We start from the raw sequence: 24583 nt of genomic DNA, 5'->3' as shown, positions 1-24583 counted from the left end.
GAGGAAAGTAATAAGACAAACCTGTAAATAATTGTTGTAAAAATGCTTGCAGTCAGGGAGGCAGACAACATTTGCATAGAAAAGATTTACAAACACAACCTTCACACAGCTCCATCCAAGCAAGCAATTAGAAGCCTAAGCACATTTTTATTTCACCAGGCAGGTATTTAAACTCACATATAAGAAAACTTCATTCTTGCCTCATCACTCTCTAGGAATGGTTCTGTTTAGCATGTTCTATGCTATAATTTTAATAAGCATCTCTCCCTCTGGTTTCTTAACTTCCCACATAACAATGAAAATATTTGCTGCAAAGTAACTAATGTTATATTACTGTCTCTATTATTGACATTACTATTAACACAGTACAAGACAATGCCTATCACTCGGTTAATTACAGTATAAACCTTATTCCAAACCCTCATCCTGTTCTTACTGCCACCACTTCATAGTTTTTCACATTTTTAGTGGAAACAAGTCATCCCTTATGTGGAAAAGAAATGCTACCTGCTAGCCTTTGGACACTTAAAACCCTTTGGGACCATGATGAAAACTCTATCATATAAACTTAATAAATGTCACAGAATTCAACTGGATTAAAATAATTTTACAACCATGTCAATACACCATTGTATGAACCCCCCCATATAATTAAAAGCAGTGAACTTTGAGCATCTGCATCGCTCAACATGTAGAAACTATATTTGACCAGCAGTTTTTCTGTCTCTGTACTCTTATTTTATTCAGCTGGGTTGAATTCTTCCAAACGTAGATATCACCTGCAATAGCTATGGGTAAGGCTTTCAAAAAACTAGACTTGAATGAACTGATGATCATCTGCTTTCAGGAGAAAAGAATGCTGCACACAAAGAAAAAAAGTGGAACTTAAATCCATGTAGTCTTCTTTACATACAAGCATCTGCATCGCTCAACATGTAGAAACTATATTTGACCAGCAGTTTTTCTGTCTCTGTACTCTTATTTTATTCAGCTGGGTTGAATTCTTCCAAACGTAGATATCACCTGCAATAGCTATGGGTAAGGCTTTCAAAAAACTAGACTTGAATGAACTGATGATCATCTGCTTTCAGGAGAAAAGAATGCTGCACACAAAGAAAAAAAGTGGAACTTAAATCCATGTAGTCTTCTTTACATACAAAAGATGACTAGTTCCAGTGAGTATCTCCACTATGCAACAACAAAGCCTTCAGTATGCAGAAACAAAAGACATCCTGCATCAGGCAACAACCCAGCTGACGGGGGAGTAACTTTTTTTTTTTTTTAATAATAGCATAGCTGCTTCTTTTCTCTGACTTCTGTTCTGGGGGGGGGGGCGGGGGGAGCAGGTAATCAAGAGAGGCTTAGAACAACTGTTCATTACTATTTTTATCAGATTCTCAATTATAAGAAAGTAATACGCTCTAAGTGCCATCCTGCCAAGAGGCTAGCAAACCTTCAGATACAAGATGATATAAGGACTCTAAATACAGTTTTTGTAATAAAATACAGAGATCTGAGAATTAATGCTAAACATGGCAAACAAATTCCTATAGTTTCCAGCCTACTGTTCCATCTACCTGCTAGAACATTCCAGACAAATTATTTTCCAGAAACCTGACTTTGCACTTGTGGCACATGAACTTTTCCCTCTTCCTCCTGCTCCAGTGGAAAGCAAATGATCACAGAAAGTATCAGAGCTCTCAATGAAACGTGGTAACCTGCATAGGCTCTGCCTTCAGAAGTTTTGAGCTCATACCTAACACTTCTCTGATTCAATGTCTCATTTGAAAGTAAGACCGTAGAAGAGAAGACCTATGACCTACCGGACTTCTGCGAACTTCCCTTCTTCGGCTCCAGCACCAGAGATGAGACTATTCCCAAAACTGCCTTAGTTTTTTTCCTGTATTGCAGCCTTTCCCACATTCAGCTTCTAAAACTCATCAAATTTTTGTTTATGAGCCATAATGACCCACTCTTTTGTCTGTTCCCTTGGTCTCCTCCTGTCCAACCATTTCTAAATAGTGGAAAGGCCAGTGGCTCACTTCTAGTTAGCACATTTACTCTTTACAGGTCTAGCCTCAGTCGGTTTGTACAGGGGTGTGAAAATGGTCCCTCAAAGTCCCTTACTAAGGAAGCTTCATGTAATGCATCAGGTAGGAATTTCTGCAAAGGATCAAGTGACTTCAGAGGACTTTTGAAGACTGCTATATTCCTGTCAGATTTTCTCTGTTCTTTCCCAGACTACAGGAGGACAGCATACTGCTAACACCTACTCACAAGTATTCCAGAAAATCAGATGGGGAACAAAACTAGGAAGAAATTGCTCCGGTCCCCAAAGCTGACTATGCTTACCTTAAAATAGTAAAGACCTTACTCAAGTAAGAATAACGCTTTGCTAAAGTTTCTAAGTCTACTGCATGCAGGGGTGCAGGGGGAATATATACCAACAAGGCATTTTAAATACTACAGCATTATATTGACAATGTTTATAGCAGACCAAGTCACTCTCTTACCTGAGGTATAATTGAAATTTTCTTCCGCAAGTCATGGAGTCCTAGCTCTGATGTCAAGTATTTATCAATCCAAATCCTTCCTTCGGGTTCCGCCAAGCGAAAGAGGGCTGCTATCAGAGAGCTTTTCCCAGCTCCAGTTCTTCCCACTATTCCAACCTACAGAGCAAGCCAAGCTTGTACAATTAAACTATGAGCTTTTCAGAATAAATTATTTTGTCAAGCAACAGTTTTACAACATCACAGGATTTATAGTAGAACAAGGACCAAATAAAACTTCTTTATAATTAACATTTTTCCAAGAGGAAGAAACCTCCCTCCCCAGTTAGTTTGGATTCAGGTGACATTTGGATACACAAAAATTTCTTTGATCACGTTCAAAGGTGGAAGATTTTCCCTTAATGTGTGGTGTTTCATTGTGTAAACAAAATAAAGTGGCACGGTGTATAGAGTTATGTGATTCAAGGCTGCTAATTTTTATACTAAACCTGGTTTGCTGGGTGATGTTAGGCAAATCATTTCAGGCATGCATCTACTTCTCCACCCAAAAAAGGACTCCCATAAAGCACTTTGAGAACAACATATTCGCTGTCTTCCCAACTTAAATAACTGAGACTGATTTTGGTTAGTATGGTTAAGGTAAAGTACTTTAAAGTACTCAAACTCTAAAACCAAAACTAGCAGGATTGTGACCAGTATTCATGCTTCAGACAGCTTCAGCACAGAGGACACAAGTATTGAAACTACAAGGCCATGTGAGCAAGTTGTGATTCCCTTCCAAACAGAAGAAACAGTGAATAATAAGATCATAGTGATTCAGGCTTCTGTATACTCCCAAAGAAAAATCAGAAGCTGTACACAATGTGAAAAAAAAAATGATTTCAGAAAAAAAGACGCAGAGACAACAGAAAATATGGGTTTGCTAACTTAATTGACAAGGGGTTAAGACCTACAAATATTTCATATGAAACCAACACTCAGGAGAAAGTCGGCCCATTAATAAATGAGACATATAATTAGTGGTGATTAAATACTACTTGAAGAACAAACATTTTAAAATATTGTCTTCAGGTAAAGGATTCTTAGAGAAAACAATACACAGTAATCAATTGTATCGGAGAAGGTGATGGGTGTAACCATCTACACAGATCTGATCTGGCAGGTTTTGTTATTTCCTGCACTCAGTTTGAATCACTACCTTTCCAGAAAGAAATCAACACGCTGGAAAGAGTTCAGAGAAGTGAAACATAAAATTAATATGGGTTGGAGATACTGATTGGATGAGGAAGGATTTATGAGGATTAAACATGTACAATATAGCCTCGTGAAGTGATTGGGGTGCAGAAGGGAAGAAACATGAAAATCTTCATGAGTATACGTACAGACACCAGAGGGCAATTACCCACTGCCTGAGACTCAGATGTATGCAGTAATGACTGCTGGAATGAAATTAAACACAGGAAACCACATTGAAGAGCAAGAAGAAACTCTCTAATAGTCAAAGACACTAAGCTCAGACAAAGCAGCAGTGTCCACATTTAATCAAAAATACACAAAACACTAAAAAAGTATACTGCAGTGAGCAACCCAGGCTGCACAATCTAAAAGGTGTTTTGTACTTCTATTTTCCGATTCAACAATTTAATCCAACAATTCATTATTGCACTATTGTATATAAACTAATTAACATTTATACAGTGCTTATTCTTAAAGACACAGCCTAATATAAGCAAATCTGTTGCAATAAATGATAAAATGTCTAGTAATCTAAACGATATCAGTGAAACAATGGAAAAATAGTTCTGAACAGACACACTACAGCTCAGAAGGAAAATGCTGAATGGTGAACACAGACACCCAGAGTTGTGAAAATAAAAGTTCAATTGTTTCTCTGTAAATGTCAGTGATATAAAGTATTGTATTAAGGATATAAAGAAAAAAATATAAAAAATACATTGATACTTAAAATAAAAATGCAGCTGCTCTGCATATTGTCAAAATCCCACTTTCAGTCTGGCATCAAATGAAAGGACTATGCTCTTCAGTATTTAAAGGAATCTATTTGTATTTTTGGTCCAATTGACTACAGGCTGCTGAAAATTGACATGAATTTGAAACAGCTCTCAGTATGCACATAGTATTTTTTTTTAATACACTGTATTCTTCAGAGGCCCATGTTCACAGCCAGAGCAAGTACAGCAACAGCCTGCAAATGGAAGTCCCAGCCACCTAGCAGGAATCACACGGCCAGGATTTTGTTGCCCAATGTAAGCCATATGCATACACAGGAGTATACCCATTACACTGGGCTCATCGTTACTCAAGCGTCACCCGTACTTCAAAGCAGAGCTGCACAAAAAATGAGAGCGAGATTTACAGCATGTCAGCTACTCCACTGAAACTGCTCGTGTCTTTGTTATCCCTCAGGCAACCTCCCTTTCGTGCAGTGCTGTGAGAGTATTTACGTGAACAGCTGCCATACCGTAAATCTAGACCCTTACCCTTCTAACTTTTTCATGTAGCCATATCCTCAGATTTAGGATCTGTCTGGACAAGGTGCATTTAACAATGTATTAGTCAATAAGCATTCACAAGCACCCTAAAACAAAGACAGTGGTGTTTAAAACCCAAGGCGGAACATGCTAACCTGCTGCTGCTGCAGCTACAGTAGCTGAAGAGGTCAATCACAGCCAGCTGCTGGCAGAGCTCCTTACACAAGCGCCCTCCGGTCTGTCTCCGGTAGACTACCCTAGGTTAGCAAAGATGGTCAAAGAGGGTCCTTCCTAGCCTGCTTTGACTGTAGGGAAATACCGAATGCTGAGACAAGCAGATCAAAAGAGACCCTAATGCATGAGTGATCTGCTAGTAATCACCTCCCCCATTCCTACTCTACCTACAGCTTCCCAAATTGGGCACTGCGGGGGCTACAAGAAAACCTTCAAGCACGGCAGAAGTTTAAACTCATTCATCCTGCCAGTGGCACTGCAGCCACCAGAAATCTATCTGTATGACCCAGGGGTCTCAACAGGCAGAAGAGGTCTCACTGACAGCTGCACGGGCAGAATCCCTAGCAGATTTGGAAACGTGCTTCCGAAGAGACTCTTCTCCATAATTAAAACCAATATAAGGAACACAGATGCTTGGGAGATTTCTTTTACACAGTGGCAGTCTACTGCAGTATTGTGCAGAACATCATAGAAAATAAACACAAGTTCTTGGCAATAGTTTCAAGGCAGACAAATTCACTTCAGGATGACACAACCACAGCATAATCACTCAGCAAAAACAAATACCCCCAGTCATCCCTCTCCCTCCTGCACCCATCAAGGGTTGAGTCATACATTGCTAATATCTCTTGCTTCCGTTTTTTTAAAAATTTTATTTTATTTCAGTCTCTCACTAAGAAATGTAAGTCGTCTTGTCTGCTATTACATTGCAGTAATATGTAACAGCTAGAGAGATGGCCCATAGGCAAGAAAAGTAGAGAGCATATAAACATCCCTTTTGCTCTCCTTCTTAAACACCATTTTTAATCCACCCATACCTAATTCCATGAACTCATCTCCACGCAGCAAAGTTGGGTTGAATTCTTGTAACATGCATGTTATTAAAAAGGTCCACTTGAGGAATGAAACAGGTTTGGGACTGAATGGAAAAGCATGTTACAAATGAGGCCAGGCCAATGACTGTAGAGAGTTGAACTAGCCTCCTAGGGAAGATATCCTAATCAAAAAAGTACATGTGCATTTGAAATGTAGCAAAGCACAAATTAACACTGCAGGGCTCTAATTTAATTTTGTCTGTGGGGGAGACCTTCCCTGCAGCACTCTTTCAGCTGGGATAGAGTCAAAATTGGGGAGGAAGAGTCAAATTAGCAGAGGAGGAAGAGTTTTATTTCTATGTTTCTTTTGGCTACCAATCTAATTAATGGCAACAGTTAATTGGATTGGTAGCCGAAAGGAACCGAAATAAAATCACAATTCTAAAGTTATGCAACTGATTTGTATTTCTTTCTTCTCTCTTCCATTTCAGGCTCTGTGCAGGAGCATGCACATTCCTTATCTTTAATTGTCTCTGCTCACCTTGTTTGTTGACAACCTTCATTCCGTTTATGTTCCCTCTATTGAATCCCTGATTTCCTAACGCACTTCCACTGCATTTGGACTTGAACAAACATTTTGGGCTTAGCTGGTATTTTGAATGTCTGCAACTTTCTGACAGAACCCAAATTTTATCAGAAAACTACTGAATACATTTAACCCTTTATTTTCACAGACAGAAACGTCATGTTCCCAGATGCATTTATGATGCATTTACAAGAAATAAACAGGCTCCAACTTCTGTTAATAAATATGACTAAGACTTATTTTTTAAAAGAACACTTACTAATTTTCTAACATCCACATATTTTATAATGTATTTTTATCATACAGCTTCTTGTAGCATCTTTCTGTGAATGGCCAAAGACAGCCGTATACATACCTTTTCTTTTGGTTTAATTAAAACAGACAAATGTCTTAACACCAAAGGTCCATCTAGACTGTAAGTGAAGTTAACATTTTCAAACGCAATCATTCCTTGGCTTGGCCATTCAGGTGGTGGATGCTTGTTGGTCTCCCAAGGAGCTTCTTTTTCAAGTTCTGTGTATTCCATTACTCTTTCTACTGATATCATCTAAGGGGAGGACAGAAGACATATATATGTAAACTTCAGCTTACTGCATATATTGCAAATACTACATGCATATGAATATGTGTGTGTGTGTGTATCTTTACTATAAAGATTCAATGCATATTATTCCAGAACTTTTCTTTTAAGCACAGGTAAGAGGATTTGGTACCATCCTACACTTACTTTATACAACTGAAAAAGTGCATCTCATGTCCTACTACAGACCCAGATCTATCATTATGCATAAATCCATACCTAAACATTAATTTCTAATCAGTGGGATTAATTACAAATCTAAGTCATGCATAATTAGTAAGAAATAGAAGCTATGAGAATTGTCTGTCAATCTTGGCTATGATGACACCATTTCATCATTTCATTCTGTGTTGGGAAGACAAAGCTAGAAATTAAACTGCCATACGAGCTACAGGCAGACACACGATAGGTACTAGCATCAAGCTACCAGCTTCATCGTCCCTTTTCTTGTCCTCATCATTACAACTGTGTTCACCCTCCGTAAATCTTTCAAATACGTTTGTCACAAGCAACCCCACAATTCAAGACAGTGGTCACCATATTATTAGTGACTTGTATGCAGTAAAACTTGTTTTCCTATGTAATTTATGCCAAATAGGAAAGAAATGGCAATATTTTGTGATGCCTCTGATCTTACGGAAAGGAGAAGAAACTGAAGATGAGCTATCTAGACACTTTTTTCCCCTTAGGCAAAAAATAAAAGTTCTGTTTTAGGCTCTGGTGTGCATCCTCACCCATACATCTTCTCAACACAATTAACAGTATTTAATGGTATCCACTCACAGATGGATTCTGAAAAGAAAACATCATAAAGGTATCCAGTAGGCATATGTTGCCTGGAGTGCCTTTAAGGGCAGAGGTCGCCTGGCAGCAAGTTCTCTGACCTCACTGCCACCTACCCTTCCCACATTACAAAATAAGCTCCAAGGACAAAAGCAAACACATAAGGAAGGAATAATGGAGCAGGATAGAAAGGAAATGTTCTTGCCTCCCCAAAATGTAGTCAGTCTTTAATAACAAGGGATATTTGGTGGATGTCCACCTGTCAAAGAAGTTGACGCTAATCATAGCTCCACAAAATGATCAGCATTCCACCTCAAAGCCAGCTTAGTGAATGGCAAGCCTTTCTCCTCCAAAGTATTCTGAATCACAGCCTCCAAGAGCGTAACTTGCTACATAAGAGAGCCCCACAGACCTGACGCTTCCAAAACTTCCCAGCTGGTATGAAAAAACCTGAAAGCTTTGTTCACACTTCTCAACAAAGTCTGTCACTACTAGTTTATTCATGTCTGACAAATGGTCTGAAGAAGCAATGTGCTAGACAAAAAAATACAAACTGAACACTATTATTAATTTTATCTGTTATTAAACATGGCTTTGTAACTTCTACAAATTTTCTATTACCTAGGCTATGGCTATGCCTAGCAAATCATAATTACAAGTAACTTTCAGGTGTCAACACAATACAAACCCCCCAGGTTTATGTTCAGTATGTCCTTTTTATAGTCTTTTTTCTTATATAGTAACTGAAGAAAGTGAATAGGCAAACTGGAACATACTAGTAAATATTGTAAATTGGTGGAAGGCGTTTTACTTTACATATTTTGGAAACCACACAATCCTCTCAGCTGAATATAAACAAATACTTCCAAACGTTTTTTAACTTCAAACAAATTAAGAAGATATAAGCTTTTACAACAAACTAACAGGACCTTAAAAATGCAATGCGGGATATAAATAAAATTTAAAAATACAATAATAAATAATAAATTAACACACACACACACACCAGTTAAAAAACTTACTTACAGAGAGGGATTCATTTGCTGGGATTTTAGCAAGTTGTAATGCAATTGCATTGTAACTAGACAGTCTCCTTTCTGCTGTAAAGGGAGATTGTAAAGCCTCCCTTACTATGAATGGAGAGGGACAGTCACTGTGCACAATCCATCTGAATGGACAGTCAAGATCAGTCAGACAAACTACACCCTAGAAGGAGCGATTTTTCTTTATGGACTGTTAAGTGGTGCCCCAATCACTTGCTAAGGTATTAATGTCCTAAGTTAATTAAGACCTCATGTCATAACCATGAAACGGAACCGAGAGGTGAAAAGGAAGAAATAAACATTACCAGGTTTTCAACTTCAGCACTTTGTCTAACACCCCACTGGAATGTTCCCATGAGGGTGATTGCATAGGATAGCGCCAAACCAACCTGCCCTGCGTTCAAAGCTGCAGAACCAAGAAAAAAAGAGAAACAAATAGGTACACTGGTAATTACACAAAGTCGTAGTTAACTTAACTTTCATGAGGTTACTTACGTGATGGGAGTATCACAGCCAGAATTCTGTTTGGTTACACTGTACCTGCCACCTCTGCAACAAGTAGCTCCAGGCAGAACAGCTACTTACTGCATTTTTTTTGCTAAGTTTTAGAAATTGTCTGTATATTTGAAAAGATAATACCAGTTCTCCTTGGCCTGGCATTTTATCTAAAAACTGAATTTCAGTCTCAAGACCATATTTACATAGCTTGTTAGGGTCATCCCTGTCTGGCAGAGTATTAGCAACTTTTCATTTTTTTTCTAAGGGAATTAAATCAGCCCCTAAACCTAAGCAAAAAATTAGCATTAAATGATTCTGAAGTAAGTTAAGAACATTTACATCAACTCTGTACTCTTGTAAGTGATCAGATAAAATAACAGGACAGAATATTTATTCCCCTGTTTATATAAGTATTTATTGTGTTCAGTGGGTCTACCTCTCACAAAACAAATGAATTGTCTGCCCCAATATTAAGCATGATTGTCCTCTGTCTTACTTGAACTTTATCCTAGCGTAGCTTTATTGACTTCAAGAGAGCTACTCCTTATCCAGAGGCAAAGAAAGATTCAGGACCATTGTTTTGACTTGTCTTTTGCATTCTAATAACATCAAACTTAGCTCAAAATTTTCAGTGTTGAGCAGCAGTGTTCAAATTTTAAAACACACATGCATATATAGAACTTATTCAAAGGAAAAAGAAAAGAAACAAAACCAGCAAATTAGCGCTAATTTTCATGTCCAAGGTAATTACTCCTTCCTTCATATTTTAGATGACTATCTCATTCTAGTACATCTAACCCAATTACATCCTGGATGATGCATACACTAATGACAGTTCATGAGCGACAGTGAACATAAAACGTATTATTACAAGGCTATTTTCTTTCTGGAACTGGCCTATCCTGCTGACCCGAGATATTAGAAGAATATCCCTAGGAATTTTAGCTTGCCTTTTGGCCTACTGTGCCATATGTAGAAAGGAAAAAGCTGTTAAGAAGCAGCTCTGTGGGTGTTTCAGTATGAAAAGCAAAGACATGTAGGCCTAAAAAAGAAAGGCAAAGGTGGGGAAAAAGAAAAATATTTATTTGTTTTTATTGCTCTGAAAGTCAGAATCTCAAAAGTGAAGACTACAGCTCTTCAAGTCTGTCTGTACATTTGGGGATGATGGTGGATGCATGCCTAAGCCCGGAAGATGTCTGAACTGCCTCCAGTATTTGCAAGAAAGCAGATACAGCCCCAATGCCCTAGACTGAGGAAGAGATCATGATCTAGAAAGAAACATTTAATTTAATTACAGTCCTTAAACAATTGGAAACAGCAATCTATGAAAAAGAATTAGACATTACTATACATGGTAATTACTGAGTGAACTTTTTCTAACATCTGTACTTACTCTTGGCGAGAAGCAGGGAACCAAAAGCAACCACTATAACAAAAATGGCACAGATGGCATCCAGACGCACAGCGAACCACCTCGAGGTCGTCAAAAATAGAAACCAGGCCTCTAAAGTGTATTTTACAAAGACATAAGAACAGTGGATTATTAGAAAACCAATCTGTATAATTATTACTAAATTAATTTATGTTAATACTGTAAGTTGTTAAAAAACAGCATTGCAATCCTCAAGTGCATGTCTGCATGGACTGATGATGATCAGAACATTGTCCAGTTTTCTCATAATGGTCTAACATAGTTTTCACACCAATAGCAAGTACAACAGGACCACAGCGAGTATAACATACAGTACTAGGAAGAAAAAGAAGTCGTCAAGGCCTGAAGCATGGTCTGCTTCCTTAAAATGGAAGCCTTTTTTTAACTCTGGTGGACTCGGGAGTCTTATACAAAAAGCAGAAGTACAACTACACTGCTGTAGCTGGACTACACTCTACAAGTTTTCACCTAGAACATTGCACAACACAGCTGTCAGACCCAAGTCTTCAGAAGGCAGCTGCAGCTGGTTAACTCCCATAAGAGCTGCTCAATACAGCCAGTGGGGTTACAGAGCTATTCAATTGACTAAATGCACATAGGTACTTTTGGGAAAGCTCACAGGTGGACATGTCCACTGGGCACCCACATCCAGGGCTCCACAGTTTGGTGCTAAATTCCATCCCAGACAGATATACTACAGTACAAGATACAGGAGACGGCAGGAAAAGACGATGCCACACAGAAGGCGAAGTGTTTGAATTCAGGGCTAAAACCAGAAGTCAAGTAGCCATAGCAAAGTATGGCATTATTTATCGCTTAGGCTGCGGTCAGATGAATTGTTCCAGCTGTTACCAAGTCACAGCAGAGGGTTACCATTCCAACCCTTTCTGCATTGCTTGTCATAAGATCAGCGCCGCTTCAACTGTTTCAGTGTTCCTTAGGCCAATGCCGGGAAAGATTAAAACTAAAGAAATTCTCCCTTTTACACACAAAAAAAATTATAATAAAAATAAAATAAAACGTGAGGAGGTAAGTCTGGTTTTAAGCCAGATCATTTTGGATGGCCAGATTACGGGGTGACCAAACCAACTATTCAGTCAACAGAACTCCATGTCACTTCTGGAGGGCAGTGGAGGGAAAGAGCAAGGATGACAAGAGGCAGCCAGGTGAGGTCCAAAGCTGGTAACCTCTTAGTTCCATTTACGTCAGCTCTAACTGCCTATGCCTGAACACACATTCACCAGCCAGTTTCATTAAACAAGACATTTGATATGGTCTGATGGGCAGTCATATACTTAGGCACACAGAATGACATATGCAGAAGAGTGCCTCATCAAGTCACAAACCTAGTTCCAGAAATGGAATTCACCATGATAATATAGGTACCTCTCTGAAACCCAGGAGCCAAGTGTCCCCGGAAAAAGCCTACAGTGGCTTCCTGGTGACAGGAAAGGTCATTTTTGGTGCAATACTGTACTTATAAGACCAGGAAACGGAACACTTGGGTTGTAGGATTTTCAGCTCCAAGGTTTTGCTCCATTGATCCTGCTGTCCAGGAAAGTGCACTAAACTGCCAGCTTGGGATGGTCATTCTGCAACCTCCCTGTATAACCAGGGTCACTGTGCATGCAGGAAGGAATATGGCAATCACGGGGACTACCGAAGACTCATCATGGTGTAACTTCTGATGACTTATGAGCTTGCTTATAGAGATGTTGTACTGGCAGGAAGGAAACTTAGGTTTGGTCAAACCTCAGTAAACCTTTTAGATATTTATCTCAAGATTATTTAATATCAAATTAATAGGCATCCCTGAAAGAGGGTTTGAAAAGGGTGTCCTGTTTCCCAGGCTCAGCCCTAAATAGGCAGGAGGATACCACTTCACCCAAAAGCGCTAAACAAATCTGTTGCTGGTTGGGAGACTCTTCTGCAATGCAGGAAAGAATTCAAAATTCTTTGGGAGACTTAAGAACTCAGCACTCCAACTTTGTGAGATAGTATGAAAGGTAGTTGGTTACTTCTTGCACACATTTAGTATCAAAGAATCATTTAGGATGGAAGCAAACTCAGGAGGTCTCTGGTTCAAACTCCTGTTCCATGCACAGTCTGCTCCGAGGTCAAACCACGTTGCTCCATGCTTTATGCAGTTCAGGTCTTGAAAATCGACACAGATGGAGCCTGCACAATGTCTCTGGGCAACCTGCTCCTCTGCTTGACTGTCCTCATAGTGAAATAGATTTGCCTTGTATCCATGTGAAACCGCTCTTGTTGCAACTTACACTCATTTTCTTGCTCCTCCCACCATGCACCACTGTGAAGACCCCGATTATCTTTTTGGTAACATCCTTGCAGGTACTGGAAGGCAGCTATTAAATCCACTGTAAGCCTTCTCTTCTGCAAGCTGCACAAGCTCAGTTTCCTCAGCCTCTCCTCAGAGGGAGATCTCTCTTCTTAGTCTCCTGACCAACTCAGTGGCTCCTCCACTGAACTCACACAAGTTTGTAAGAGTGTTTCCTGTAGCTGGGGGTCCATAACTGGATGCAGTATTCCAGATGTGGCCTAACAAGTGCTGAGGGGGATAATCACTTCCCTCCTCCCACTAGCTGTGCTCCTGTTAACACAGCCCAGCTGTCAGCCTTCTTTGCTGCCCAGACACACTGCTGGCTCATATTCCCTTTGAGGACCAAAATCTGAACACACACTAAGCAAGCTGGTACACCCCCAATTCTCTGTTGGGAAAGACACCAAGATGAAGCACGTAGGTACATAAAAGAGTACAACTAGAAGCACTGAAGCTTGATCTCAAAAGCAGGTTCCTTTTTGTATAGTGAAACTTTTATATGCAGTTACTGAATAAAGCTGTCTTTTAATACAAAGCTTAAAAAACAACTTTGTGTTCCCCTGCTGTCAGCTACTGTAACATTACTTTGGCCAGATAACTAGCAACTTGAAAATATTAAGAAATGGGGAATTCAAAATTGGAGGCGCCTTCCTGGAAGACAGGTCACAAGTTGCTGGGCTCAACACAGAGGTCAGTCTGCATGATTCTACAGCCCCGTGATAACTGTACTTCAGAAAAGATCAGCTGGTCTGGTCTGAAACCTTAGAGGTCTATAAATCACAAAAAAGCCATACAATATACTTGTGCATCTTATGATAAAGGAAATTCAAGATCTTACCTAACAAACACAAAATCCAAAACTTGCATTCTGCATCTTGAAAAACATTGTAATAGAGAACATTTAATTGATAACGGTAAAGAATCACATGTTAATACCATATACTAGGTTTAAGCCCCGAAAGCTGCTCAAAGTAAAAAAAGAAGTTAGATTTATGAAACTTTTCCAGTATGATTTATATTAATCATGTCTGCCCACTCCTAGCACAGTACTTAATATTAAATGCTTCATAATATAGCTTATTTCCTACCCTTTCTCTTTTTAAAGATGGAACCCAGGAAAATGTCAAAAATGATTCTTTAAACATTCTTAGCAGGCATACTTTAAAATATTTATCTTAGACATTGTTAAAACATATGTGTAGGTATCTCAAATTATATTACAGCCCAAAGTAAACTCTCAAAATCTAGACAGATAATAACATTTTTGTTCTAATAGAGAAATTTTACCCTAAAGAGACAAATGCACAGCTCCTACTGATTTTAATGTACATTATACACAAGTTGCTGAGGGCATAAGATATTTCCCTCCTACAGAGCAAAGTATTTGATTTTTCACATCAATTCATCACAAACCTGAGTGGAGGTCTTGGTGTGCATCAAATAATTTTTGAAATCTTTCCTCTGCTTTCAAAGCCCGAATAGTCCAAAGTCCCTGGAGGGATGACGACAAGTGGGAGAACACTGGACTTCGAGCTACAAAGGGAAATGAGAGTAACTTAGCAATAGCTGAGGGACAACATTTAATTCTTTTTGTACTACGCTAATCTTTAATCCTACTATTTGTATTTAACCATTTGTATTTAAAGTTACTGTATTGCATCCTTTTAGAATAAATATGCAGTATCTTTAACCAAAGTTCTCTTACTCAAATAGAATCGGACAGCCAGACAGCTTAATTTATAGAAAAATGCCTTATGTTTTTAACAATAGCTGTCACCGAAGAACTTTATTAATGACATGAGGCACCCATGTCTGTTATTCATAATGCTTAATACTTCATATCATAGTCAAGCTAAAGTCAGGCACAAGACTCAGATCAGGTCAGAAACATCATTAATATGTGCATGCAAGGTTCCAAAGATCAGCAACTTAGCATGTTCTTAACTAGCTTTACTTACAGATAGTTAAAACTGTCATACCTAAGGTTTATCATTATGCAAAACAGGAGTTAAGCATGTAATTCATTAGCTGAGAACCAAGGCAATAAGGAAGTTATTTGCATAGCAAAAGAAAAAATCTTTGATGGATTGTCTATAAAATACTAGCATTTCACATAATAATAAGCAGGGTTCAAACTAACATTAAGTCCCGCCAAACTACATACTTGTGGATTCTAGACGTTTAATATCTCTTGATGTGTCTAAGAAATATCGTCGAAGAAAAATGAAAAGAATAAATAGTGGAATTAAGGGGATGAGTATCCAAGGAATCACTGCCACAGCCACAGCCACCACACCAAAAATCTGTAGGAGAGTCTGCAGCACAATAGAAACAAAATAAAAAACTCTTTGCCAGAAGAATTTAATTTAGAACAAGTATAAAACTACTTAACACTATTGAAACACTTAAATATTTAAACATAACTACCAAATTTAAGAGTGGATGCATTGTATAACATATGAGCAACATCAATTTTTAAGCAACCTGAAGAATTTACAGTAATACCTAATTTGACTAATTGTGCAGTTTATTGTTTTCTTCTGCATTATCTGTTCTTTAAGAAATGTCTGTACAAAACTGGTTGATTGAACATTAGTGTCTTTCTTTGTGGACTACTCTGTGACTACTGTAACAAAGTCATAGATGATTAATGTAATAGACAACTAATCAGGGATATGTTTTTTCATTCCAGGTAAAAAGAAATTCTTGAAAGACTGACTTTCAGTTGAAAAGACTAGACAGTCAGAAGGGCAACTTTCAACACAGGCTTGTAACTTTGTCCTAAAACCAACTTTGTCACATTTAGAAAGAAAACCCAGCATCAGGGAAAGCAAGCTTTCTCCTTCCAAAGGTTTGCATTAGGGACACATTAAAAAAAAAAAAATCTTAAACACTGCAAGAAGTGTCGTAACAGGCTAGTTTTACCAGGTTTATTTCAGACTACAAGATGAAAAGTTGGCGTACACCTGAATTTACCTTTAGAAAACTAGATATAATGTGGAATGAAGCTTTGTTGCTTAGGACAGTGGGTCCTAGTCCAACTTTCTGAATTAAATCCCCTATTTCCTGCAGACCGCTTCACATCCTTCACATCATACTTCGTTTGAATACATTACTAAAAGCATTATCTGCACACAAATTTATTTCAGAACACCAGCTCTGTGTGTGTATGTATGTATGGCAGGAGCCCTGGCATACTGAGATCAGGGTATGCCCATTTGCTCCTTAAAAAAAGAGGGAGGGGGGGAAACCCCCACCATACAAGAAGAAAAACCCAGACAACTAAAATACTAGCTCAACACTAAATTTCTGTATTATTTTCATTAACAAATTCCTTTAAAATGACAATATTTTCTCTAAGGTCTCCACTTTATGGACTGTAGAGGAGCCACCTTCATCACATATGACGCACAAGTAGATTCCAACTGAATTTTGTGGCTGCCTGATTTTTGGATGCCAAAAATGCATTGGTGACCACTGGGTCCCGAGAGTCCACGTCTTACAATAAAAAGGCTTCCATACCTTTATCTGTGCATGGAGTTGGAAAAGTTACACAACACGTCAGCTAAGGTTGGATACCAGAGCGCCACCTGGATTTTCAAACCCTTTCAGTGGGAGTGCATACAAAACACGGCCCTTCCTGTTGTGCTTCTGGTAGCCCACACACACATGCGCTAATGCCAAAACGGAGCACAACCTTTTCCCTTACGCCTGTTTTTTTCTCGAGGTTTTGCCGACTTTACCCTAATTTCACCTGACCAAACAGTAAATCCACACACCTTATGCATTACAACTGCATGAGTCAGCACAATTTAGTCCAGCTCTAGGCAAGATCTTAGCTCATGATACAAGATTTATCAGTGTAACAGCCTTGCATCTCATAGATCCTGAAAGCATGTTATAGGGTCTTATAAATCTATTAAGGAATATAGCTATTGGGTAGGTATGGGGTATAAGCTCTGAAAGAAGCTTGCATTACCACTACACTGCTTATCTGTGAGTTAAGGTGTTGATGGCACCATGCTGTTTGACCTTCTAGATACATACATTAGATTGCAGACATTTTACCTAGATTTCATCATGAGGAGGTAAGGCGGCAGCGAGAGTGCACTGTATTTCACTTGGATCAATTATGCACACGGTTATGTCAGCATAAAGCAAGACAAAGCACCTCAACTCCTCACCAGCGCTGCTGTCAGCCCTTCTCTACCTTCTACTTCTCTGGCATTCTTTAAAGCCCTGTAAGCATATTTAGTTTTTATTGTGGGATAAGAAGAAAGGAAATATAGATTCCTGACCTCCTCCAAATTTTCTCCTGTCTAGATCACTGTTTTCCCCAGTACTGCTCATTGTCTCTGCCAAGCCTGTCAGCCATTCACATGCTGATTTCTGAAGCCTCCTTCACCTCCATCTTTATTGGCAAATGGAGATCGAAGTCTGTTCTTTCCTTCTGACAACTCACTCCCAAATCTGCTTTATATGCCTCTTGCCTTCCCCGTTTCCCTCCATCACCTCCTAGACAGTCAAAAAAAAGCAGTTTCTGAAGTACTTCTGTCTCTTCATACCATCAGCCACAAACCTGAAGTGAAGCGTTGAGGAAATCTGTTTCAAGGAAAAGAATTCCGAGGAAAATAAATGCTTAATAAAAAATAAAAAAGCCAAACTGAAGTTATAGTGATGATAAACTACAATATGTTGCAAAGTGCCGGTGGGGGTGGGGGTGGGAGCTGAACTATTAGGATCCAGCTCATGTAAACAAAGCCTTGCTACAGCAAAAGTACAGGGAAGGAAAAGATGGTTAGGATGACTAAAGTAAAAATCTGACACCGCCTTTGGAAGGAATTTTAGATGAGCCTGCACCACCTTATCATTATAAAAATTTATGATAGGGTGGATCAGTCATGTGTGTTGTTTTTTTGGAAAACCAAACTTGCATATAAATTAACTCTTAATGAAGTAGTCTGAAAGCCAGACACAACCATTTGCAGACTGTAATCATACAGTTACTGCGTGAGGTAAGGCAAAGGTTCTAGCTCCCCAGTTTCACAAGAGACAACTAACCTCTTCAGCTGGAGACTGCCCCAACTTCTAGTAGATTTACAGCATGCAAGCTGGAGGACGTGAGATAATCAGCCGGCTGACAATAACGATAACAGGAGTAGTCTGACTGCTCTCCACTCTGGAGACAAGTGGTGAGCTAGGTATTTAGTTTGCACAGCAACAAATGTTCAGGACTGGGTATCTAGGCCTCGTCTGGCAGAATCAGCTTACAATTGCACATTGCATCAGAAGACTAAGCAGGCAAGATCTCCCTACACAAAAGAAATATGGCCTATAAAACCAACATCTTTTACAGTATTTCTTTATTTCAGCATTTAAGTGTCTTCTGTAATGACTGTGCAAAAAACAATAGCCAAATTAAAAAAAAATAGCAGCCAATTAATCACATTTTATAGCTATCTGCACAGTATTGGAAACAAGGCCACCTTACACAAAAGGTAACAGACACACAGGCTACCAAGTCTGAAGAGACCTGGTTGGAGGAATCTAATTTGCTTCCAAATGGAGCCATACTGTCCAATGTTCACCTTCAAATTTGCTTCAGTCTCCCTGGAGAAAGAAGACTCTCCCACTCACAGACTGCACGTACTCTATCCCTGAAGTACAGAAAAGCATGTGCTGTTTCTGTTGGGAGTCATCCTCTTGATTGCCTGAGAGATTTCAGTCCTGCTTCAGTCAGTCACTACATTCATTGTGGTTTATTTTTCCTCAAGAAATCTCCTGTCTTACTGGAGCAAGCATATCCTCCTACAACCCTCTGGGGAAGTGAATGCTCTGATCAGCACATACACTTGCGAAATGTGCTTTCCCTTCATCTTCTGGTGACCTACACATTCATAATTCTTATAGGTGCTAAGAGTGATACCCTGGAATTTCTACCTCAAACAGGTCTTGATCTAGGAAGAACGAGGTATTTCTGTCCCACAACCAGACCATGGAAAAGCATTTAGTACAAGGTAAAGAAACAGTACGAAAAAACTATAAAAATCTGGAAAAACATGGGAATCACAAGGTATAAAAGCCATACGTTTATCACAAGGTATAAGCTTTTCCTTTTGTTGCAGAAACTATACCATTTATGTCATGTTAGAAATCTTACAATAAACTGTAAGCCGTTTGAAGTCAGTTAATAAAGTTGACAGGACAAAAATGCAAAAGCAAAATCGAGAGTTCAAGATATCTCATGAGAAGTCTACCCTTCTGTCATATAGATCACTGCCCTTCCATAACAGTTATACCCTGAGTTCAATATTTCATGTTTGGCTTAAGTACTTCTTTGAAAAAGGTACCTGGCCTTCATGTGGAATATCATTTTGAATCCCTCAGATCTGCTGGCACTTTGCACTGGTGGGTAATTATAGTCCTTTATCTCCTCATGAATGTACCCTTAAAACACCTCTCTGGTCTTCTCTCTAATGAGCTCAGAGTCAGTTCTTTGAGGTCTACCATTTTCTTCCACAATGCAGAAAGATGTTTTGCACTTTTTTTGTTTGTTTGTTTGTTTTTTTTCAAATGGACCTTACAATGTATTTCAGTATTTCAGTATTTCATAAAATACATGCATAAGGGGTACCATGCAGCCGTGGGTCTGTTTAAGCTCCTAGTGTGATTTGTGATGCCAAGTCATCCACATGGGTTTGACAGCTATGATATGGGACCCACTACCATAGGAACCACAACATTCTGGACTTGCAGCTGGTGACCTGGTAGGATCTTTAATGAACAACTGGAGCTCAAGGGATGCGATTTGAGGTGATTTGAGACTCAGAAACCCAAATGTGGGAGTCTACATGTGACCTACAAAGTGAGACTCCTGTCCTAGTTTAGAAGTTTAGAAAGTGATTCATCTAACCTTTAAGTGGATACCTAGTGACCCTATGGTTGAGTTTTTCTCTCAGTTCCACTAACTATATTGACTAGATGCCCTCTGACTACAACGAAGTTAACACCTAGAGCCCAACAAAGAAATACCTAAATTTTGATGACAGAATCTGCAGTCAAATCCCACCCAGGAATTGCAGTGTTCCAGGACTGGTTTTACCAATATTTATGCAGAAGTCAAATATACCCACGCTGCCCTCCTCTCCCCCTCCTCCCCCCCCCCCCCTCCACCCCCCAACTTCTGCTCCCTGGACCCCAATATGTACTCCCAAGAATTATGTTAGCCCATGGACGCTGCCATAAAGCCATACTAATTTAAAAATAGCAACGATGCATGTCCTGCATATCCTGGATTTCAAGTTTGCAATCTTAACTGCATTAACTTAGGGCACTCTCAGTCAGGCTGTGCTGCCTGAAGTAAAGCCAGGTCAAGAAACTACAAAACCTCACTCTGTTTGTACTTGCTTGGCATCACCCTTCCTCCTCCTCCCCTCCCCCTGACTAAAATTATTTCCTCGTTGGCTCTGCCAAATAACCGCACACACAATCAATCTCTAATCCAGTTCTGACATTTTCTTTTTCCTTGAACAGTTTTTTTTTCTTTTAACATGCTTTTTCAAACTGACTTGGACTGACTGTCCTGCAGCTCTGTTAAAGCACAACTGCACAGGCGACTGGTTCCACTGGCACACCAGAGGACAAGCTTCCCCGGGGAGAAGACATTGCAACGAGCAGATCAGAGCAATAAACACTTCACTCAGGCCAGCTGCATCCAGAGCAGCATAGTGAACCACATCATAGATTTTTTGCATTTTTTTCTCCCTTATTACAAAAAACCCAGAAAACCTCAAAATAGAAATGCTTTACCTTTGTACTGTAATCCTAAGTACCGCTCTATGTCATTTTACTCACTTAAAGTGGCTGAGTTGAGGTGTGTAGTCTTGTCTTTAAACCACCTTTTTAATAAAATTTATGGCTTTTCTTTCGAAACTGATTAAAAAAAAAGTACATATGGCTGCTTATACTATTGCTTGCATCAAACTGCCAGGAACAGATTTGTCTTGTGAGAAAAAGCAATGAAGACTTATGAGTACAGGAGAAAAAGTGTTGTACGTAACTCCAATATTTAAAAGATGTCGTCCTTTTCTGAAGCAACCAGTGACAGCAATCTTTGCCAGGAATAACAGCTCTCAGCCAGTGTTAATTCAGCTTTAGGAAAATGTGCATCCATGAGAAAATTTGGAATATAAAGACAAGACAACCAATGCACTGAAAGGGAGGAAAAAAGGCACAGCTAGGAAAAAAATGAAAACTGTAATTTCAGATAAACTGAGTGAAAGAAAAAAGTAAGAACTAAGTACTGCCAGCTCAAAAAGCTTCAAAACCAGCAAGCTCGTCTTATCTCCTGCAAGACACCCTCTCCACCTCTGAATCCTGCTATTTGCAATTAGTCGACAAGAGGTTACCTAACTAAATCCGTATGTCACTGCAAATGGGCTGAATACATCTGTTCGATATACCATAGAAAAGTATTCAAAATTCCCAATGACATCCTTAACACTAGTACCTTCTATTTGTTCTTGTCTCTATAAGATAGTCCTTCCGGATCATTGTGTTTTCAAGCAAACAAGCATATACTTAGCTCCTCAGGGCAAATTTTTCAGTGTCACCAACATTCTCATTCATTTCACTTGGCATGCATTTTGCCATTAAGTGAGAATCCTTAATACTTGTTTGAGACCACGCTGAACTGTGTCCAATTGTTCTTTAATAAGTGACCTTACAATAAAAAGAGCATTTTCTTTAATACATTGGGGCACTGCCACCATTCTGTTGTGTTTAAACAGCATCCTATCATCAACAATTGCTTACCCTACATTGAGGGCCAGAAACAGGCTTTCTGGGCACTCTGGGCCAAAAAGCTTAACTACCTTATGCAGGTCTCACTCCCAATAGCAGTTCCCAAAAAAATCAACAGTCCATATGTTGTCTGAGACTTCCAGATATTGATGCTTTAGAAACAGATGCATAATCAAGCTCCGGACTTTGTGATTCTGCCAGGCACTCAAAATACTCATCCTTTAAAAATCCACACTACATTCTCACATCATATAGAGGTTATTTTCCTTTTTATGATATATTACCTTCACCCATGTAAGAAGTTGGTTGCCAAGGCCCTTTGACCATGGTAATAAATTACTTCCAGCTAATACAGATTTTCCATGAAAAAACAAGCTTTTATCAGAGCCAAAGCTATGGCCTCTACTTATGCATCTCTATGCAGCTCCTGTTCATACCCACTGTACATGAAAACCAATACTGTCAAAGGATCGTGCCAACATCCATTCTTGCAAATGTGTGTGGACAATGTATTTTTCTATTTAGAAGCAGTACAAACTTGAGGAGGACCTTTGATTCGATTTTCTCAAATGCTTTTCTTCTATTGCACCTTGTTCCCACTAGGCACATCTGCAAAATAAGTGTTCTCAGTGATTCCAGCAGCAAGGCACAACTTTGCAATGAGGATCTATATAGAAGTGAGAGGTCCTCTTCTGGAAGTTATAGGGAGTTACTTACAACTTTATTCTGATCTCCCTGTAAAAATTATACAAAAAGTGAATACGTTTTGTTGTTCAGTAGTGCTAAGTTTGTTGTCTTTTCTGTAAATGTCCACAGTCCCTGGCTATATTCTTACAGTGCTTTCTCAAGGAAAAGAACGCACACACAGAAAACCTATTCACATAAACTACAGTGCTCTTTGTACCATGAGAAATGCATCTTCCTGTGGAACACCTCAGATGCCAAGCACAATTTTACATGGTAGTTTGAGGAAATGGCATTAATCACAGAGTGTAGAACATGCACACATGCATGCTTTGCTTTCCCGACAGCTCTTGCCAGAACCTGCCTGTAATAATACAGAAAAATGTCTGGCACCACCCAACCCTCCCAGAGTTCCTCTACTTCCCAGGTAGCAGAAAGCATCCCTTTCCATCATATTACCTTAGGGGATTTGTGACTCCAATGCCCCCCACCATTACCAAGTGTCACTTTGTTGGCTGTTCCACTTGCTTCAATATTGCCAGAGCAATGCATTTTTATCTCTCCTCTATCAGTTCCTGCTGCCCAATAACTGATATTTTTAAAGGAAAATAAAGAATGGCTTGACAATTTCTGCTCTCCTCCTACCTCTTAGAAGCCATTTCCAGAACTTTTCCCCAGCTATATAAGCTCAAGACAGCCTCACTGAGTACAGACCCTGATGAAATCAAAACATTTGATTCAGCAATGGGTACTTTTCTCTTTAGTGCTACTACAAATGATGCATCTCCTGCTTTGTCCTTTGCTGATATGTTTAGCACTTTACCAGCAGTGGCTGATTCGGCAATAATAGTCCTCAGTCTTATCTCACTTGCAAACCTTATAAAAGCAGTTTTTCTTGCAGTGATAATTATTGCTTTCTTTCCATAGAAGGAGAATATATATATAGAACAAAATAAATAAAAAAACCCCAATCAACAAATATCTCACTGCTTTCAGGCTATTAGATTGCAGAAGGCAGATTTTACAAGCTGATACAAAATGATGCAAAAAATGGACAGTAAAAAGACTGGGAAACGATAGGCCTTTTGACACCCCCAGCACAAAACTGTGAATGCTGCAGAAACACAGAAAGCACCCAGGTTCTCATGCTCTCCTCACACAGCATCTCCTATATTGCTACTGCTGGAGAAAGATCACTGGCTTAGATGGACCACTGCATTGACCCGCCATGGCATTATTTAGTGTTCTTATGATCTAGTCCATTAACTTATAAAATACTGTTTGCTGTTCCTGTGAGGAATTCCTCTGAGCTATATGATGATATTAGCACAACCTTTTCATCCATGCTGTGCATATTTTTTCCCAGTTCTGTCTGGCAAAATTTTGCTCGCCACAGATGCTGCTGCCCCATATGCTGCAGTTTAGCAAACTGCCTTTGAGCTATATGTACTTTCCTGCCTCAGGCCTCTTGTCCCTCATGGCCATAAGGCCAGAGCAGTCCCACGCCCTCCCCAAGAATACCTCATTTTCAACTGCATGACCCTTTCTGCTCAGCCAAGTCAAATTGTTTTGCCAGAAGTCAATTCTGGGTCTTTCAGCAACTTTAAAAGCTTTGTGCTACATTTGCTCTGTGGGCTCTTCTGTTAAAAAGAGTATCAGTTCTTCAGTAACACAGCTCTTCAGCCTTACAGCAATTACAAGCTTTTAAGCATTTTACTGTTTGTTCTTGGTATTTAAAATACACTATTCATATACTTATTTTTAGGTGGAATGAAGTATTACT

General features: G+C 39.2%; 1 protein-coding gene across 2 annotated transcripts in view; it reads right to left on the bottom strand.

The window, feature by feature from the left end:
- ABCC4 (ATP binding cassette subfamily C member 4) overlaps nucleotides 1–24583 on the bottom strand; it is a 160066-nt gene that overhangs the window by 33729 nt on the left and 101754 nt on the right. The window contains exons 21-26 of one of the 2 annotated variants that reach the window (XM_055801977.1): nucleotides 15479–15629; nucleotides 14728–14847; nucleotides 10935–11045; nucleotides 9349–9449; nucleotides 6993–7184; nucleotides 2514–2669 (exon numbers count right to left, since the gene is read on the bottom strand). In XM_055801977.1, the coding sequence (XP_055657952.1) occupies nucleotides 2514–2669; nucleotides 6993–7184; nucleotides 9349–9449; nucleotides 10935–11045; nucleotides 14728–14847; nucleotides 15479–15629 (831 nt within the window). Of the gene's footprint in view, nucleotides 1–2513; nucleotides 2670–6992; nucleotides 7185–9348; nucleotides 9450–10934; nucleotides 11046–14727; nucleotides 14848–15478; nucleotides 15630–24583 lie in introns of those variants that run through there. The other variant, XR_008746841.1, reaches the window with a different exon arrangement.

This window comes from Falco peregrinus, chromosome 4 (genome assembly GCF_023634155.1).
Source record: "Falco peregrinus isolate bFalPer1 chromosome 4, bFalPer1.pri, whole genome shotgun sequence".
In the NCBI taxonomy this organism is placed as follows: Eukaryota; Metazoa; Chordata; class Aves; order Falconiformes; family Falconidae; genus Falco; species Falco peregrinus.
This window is presented reverse-complemented; position numbering and strand designations above follow the sequence as displayed.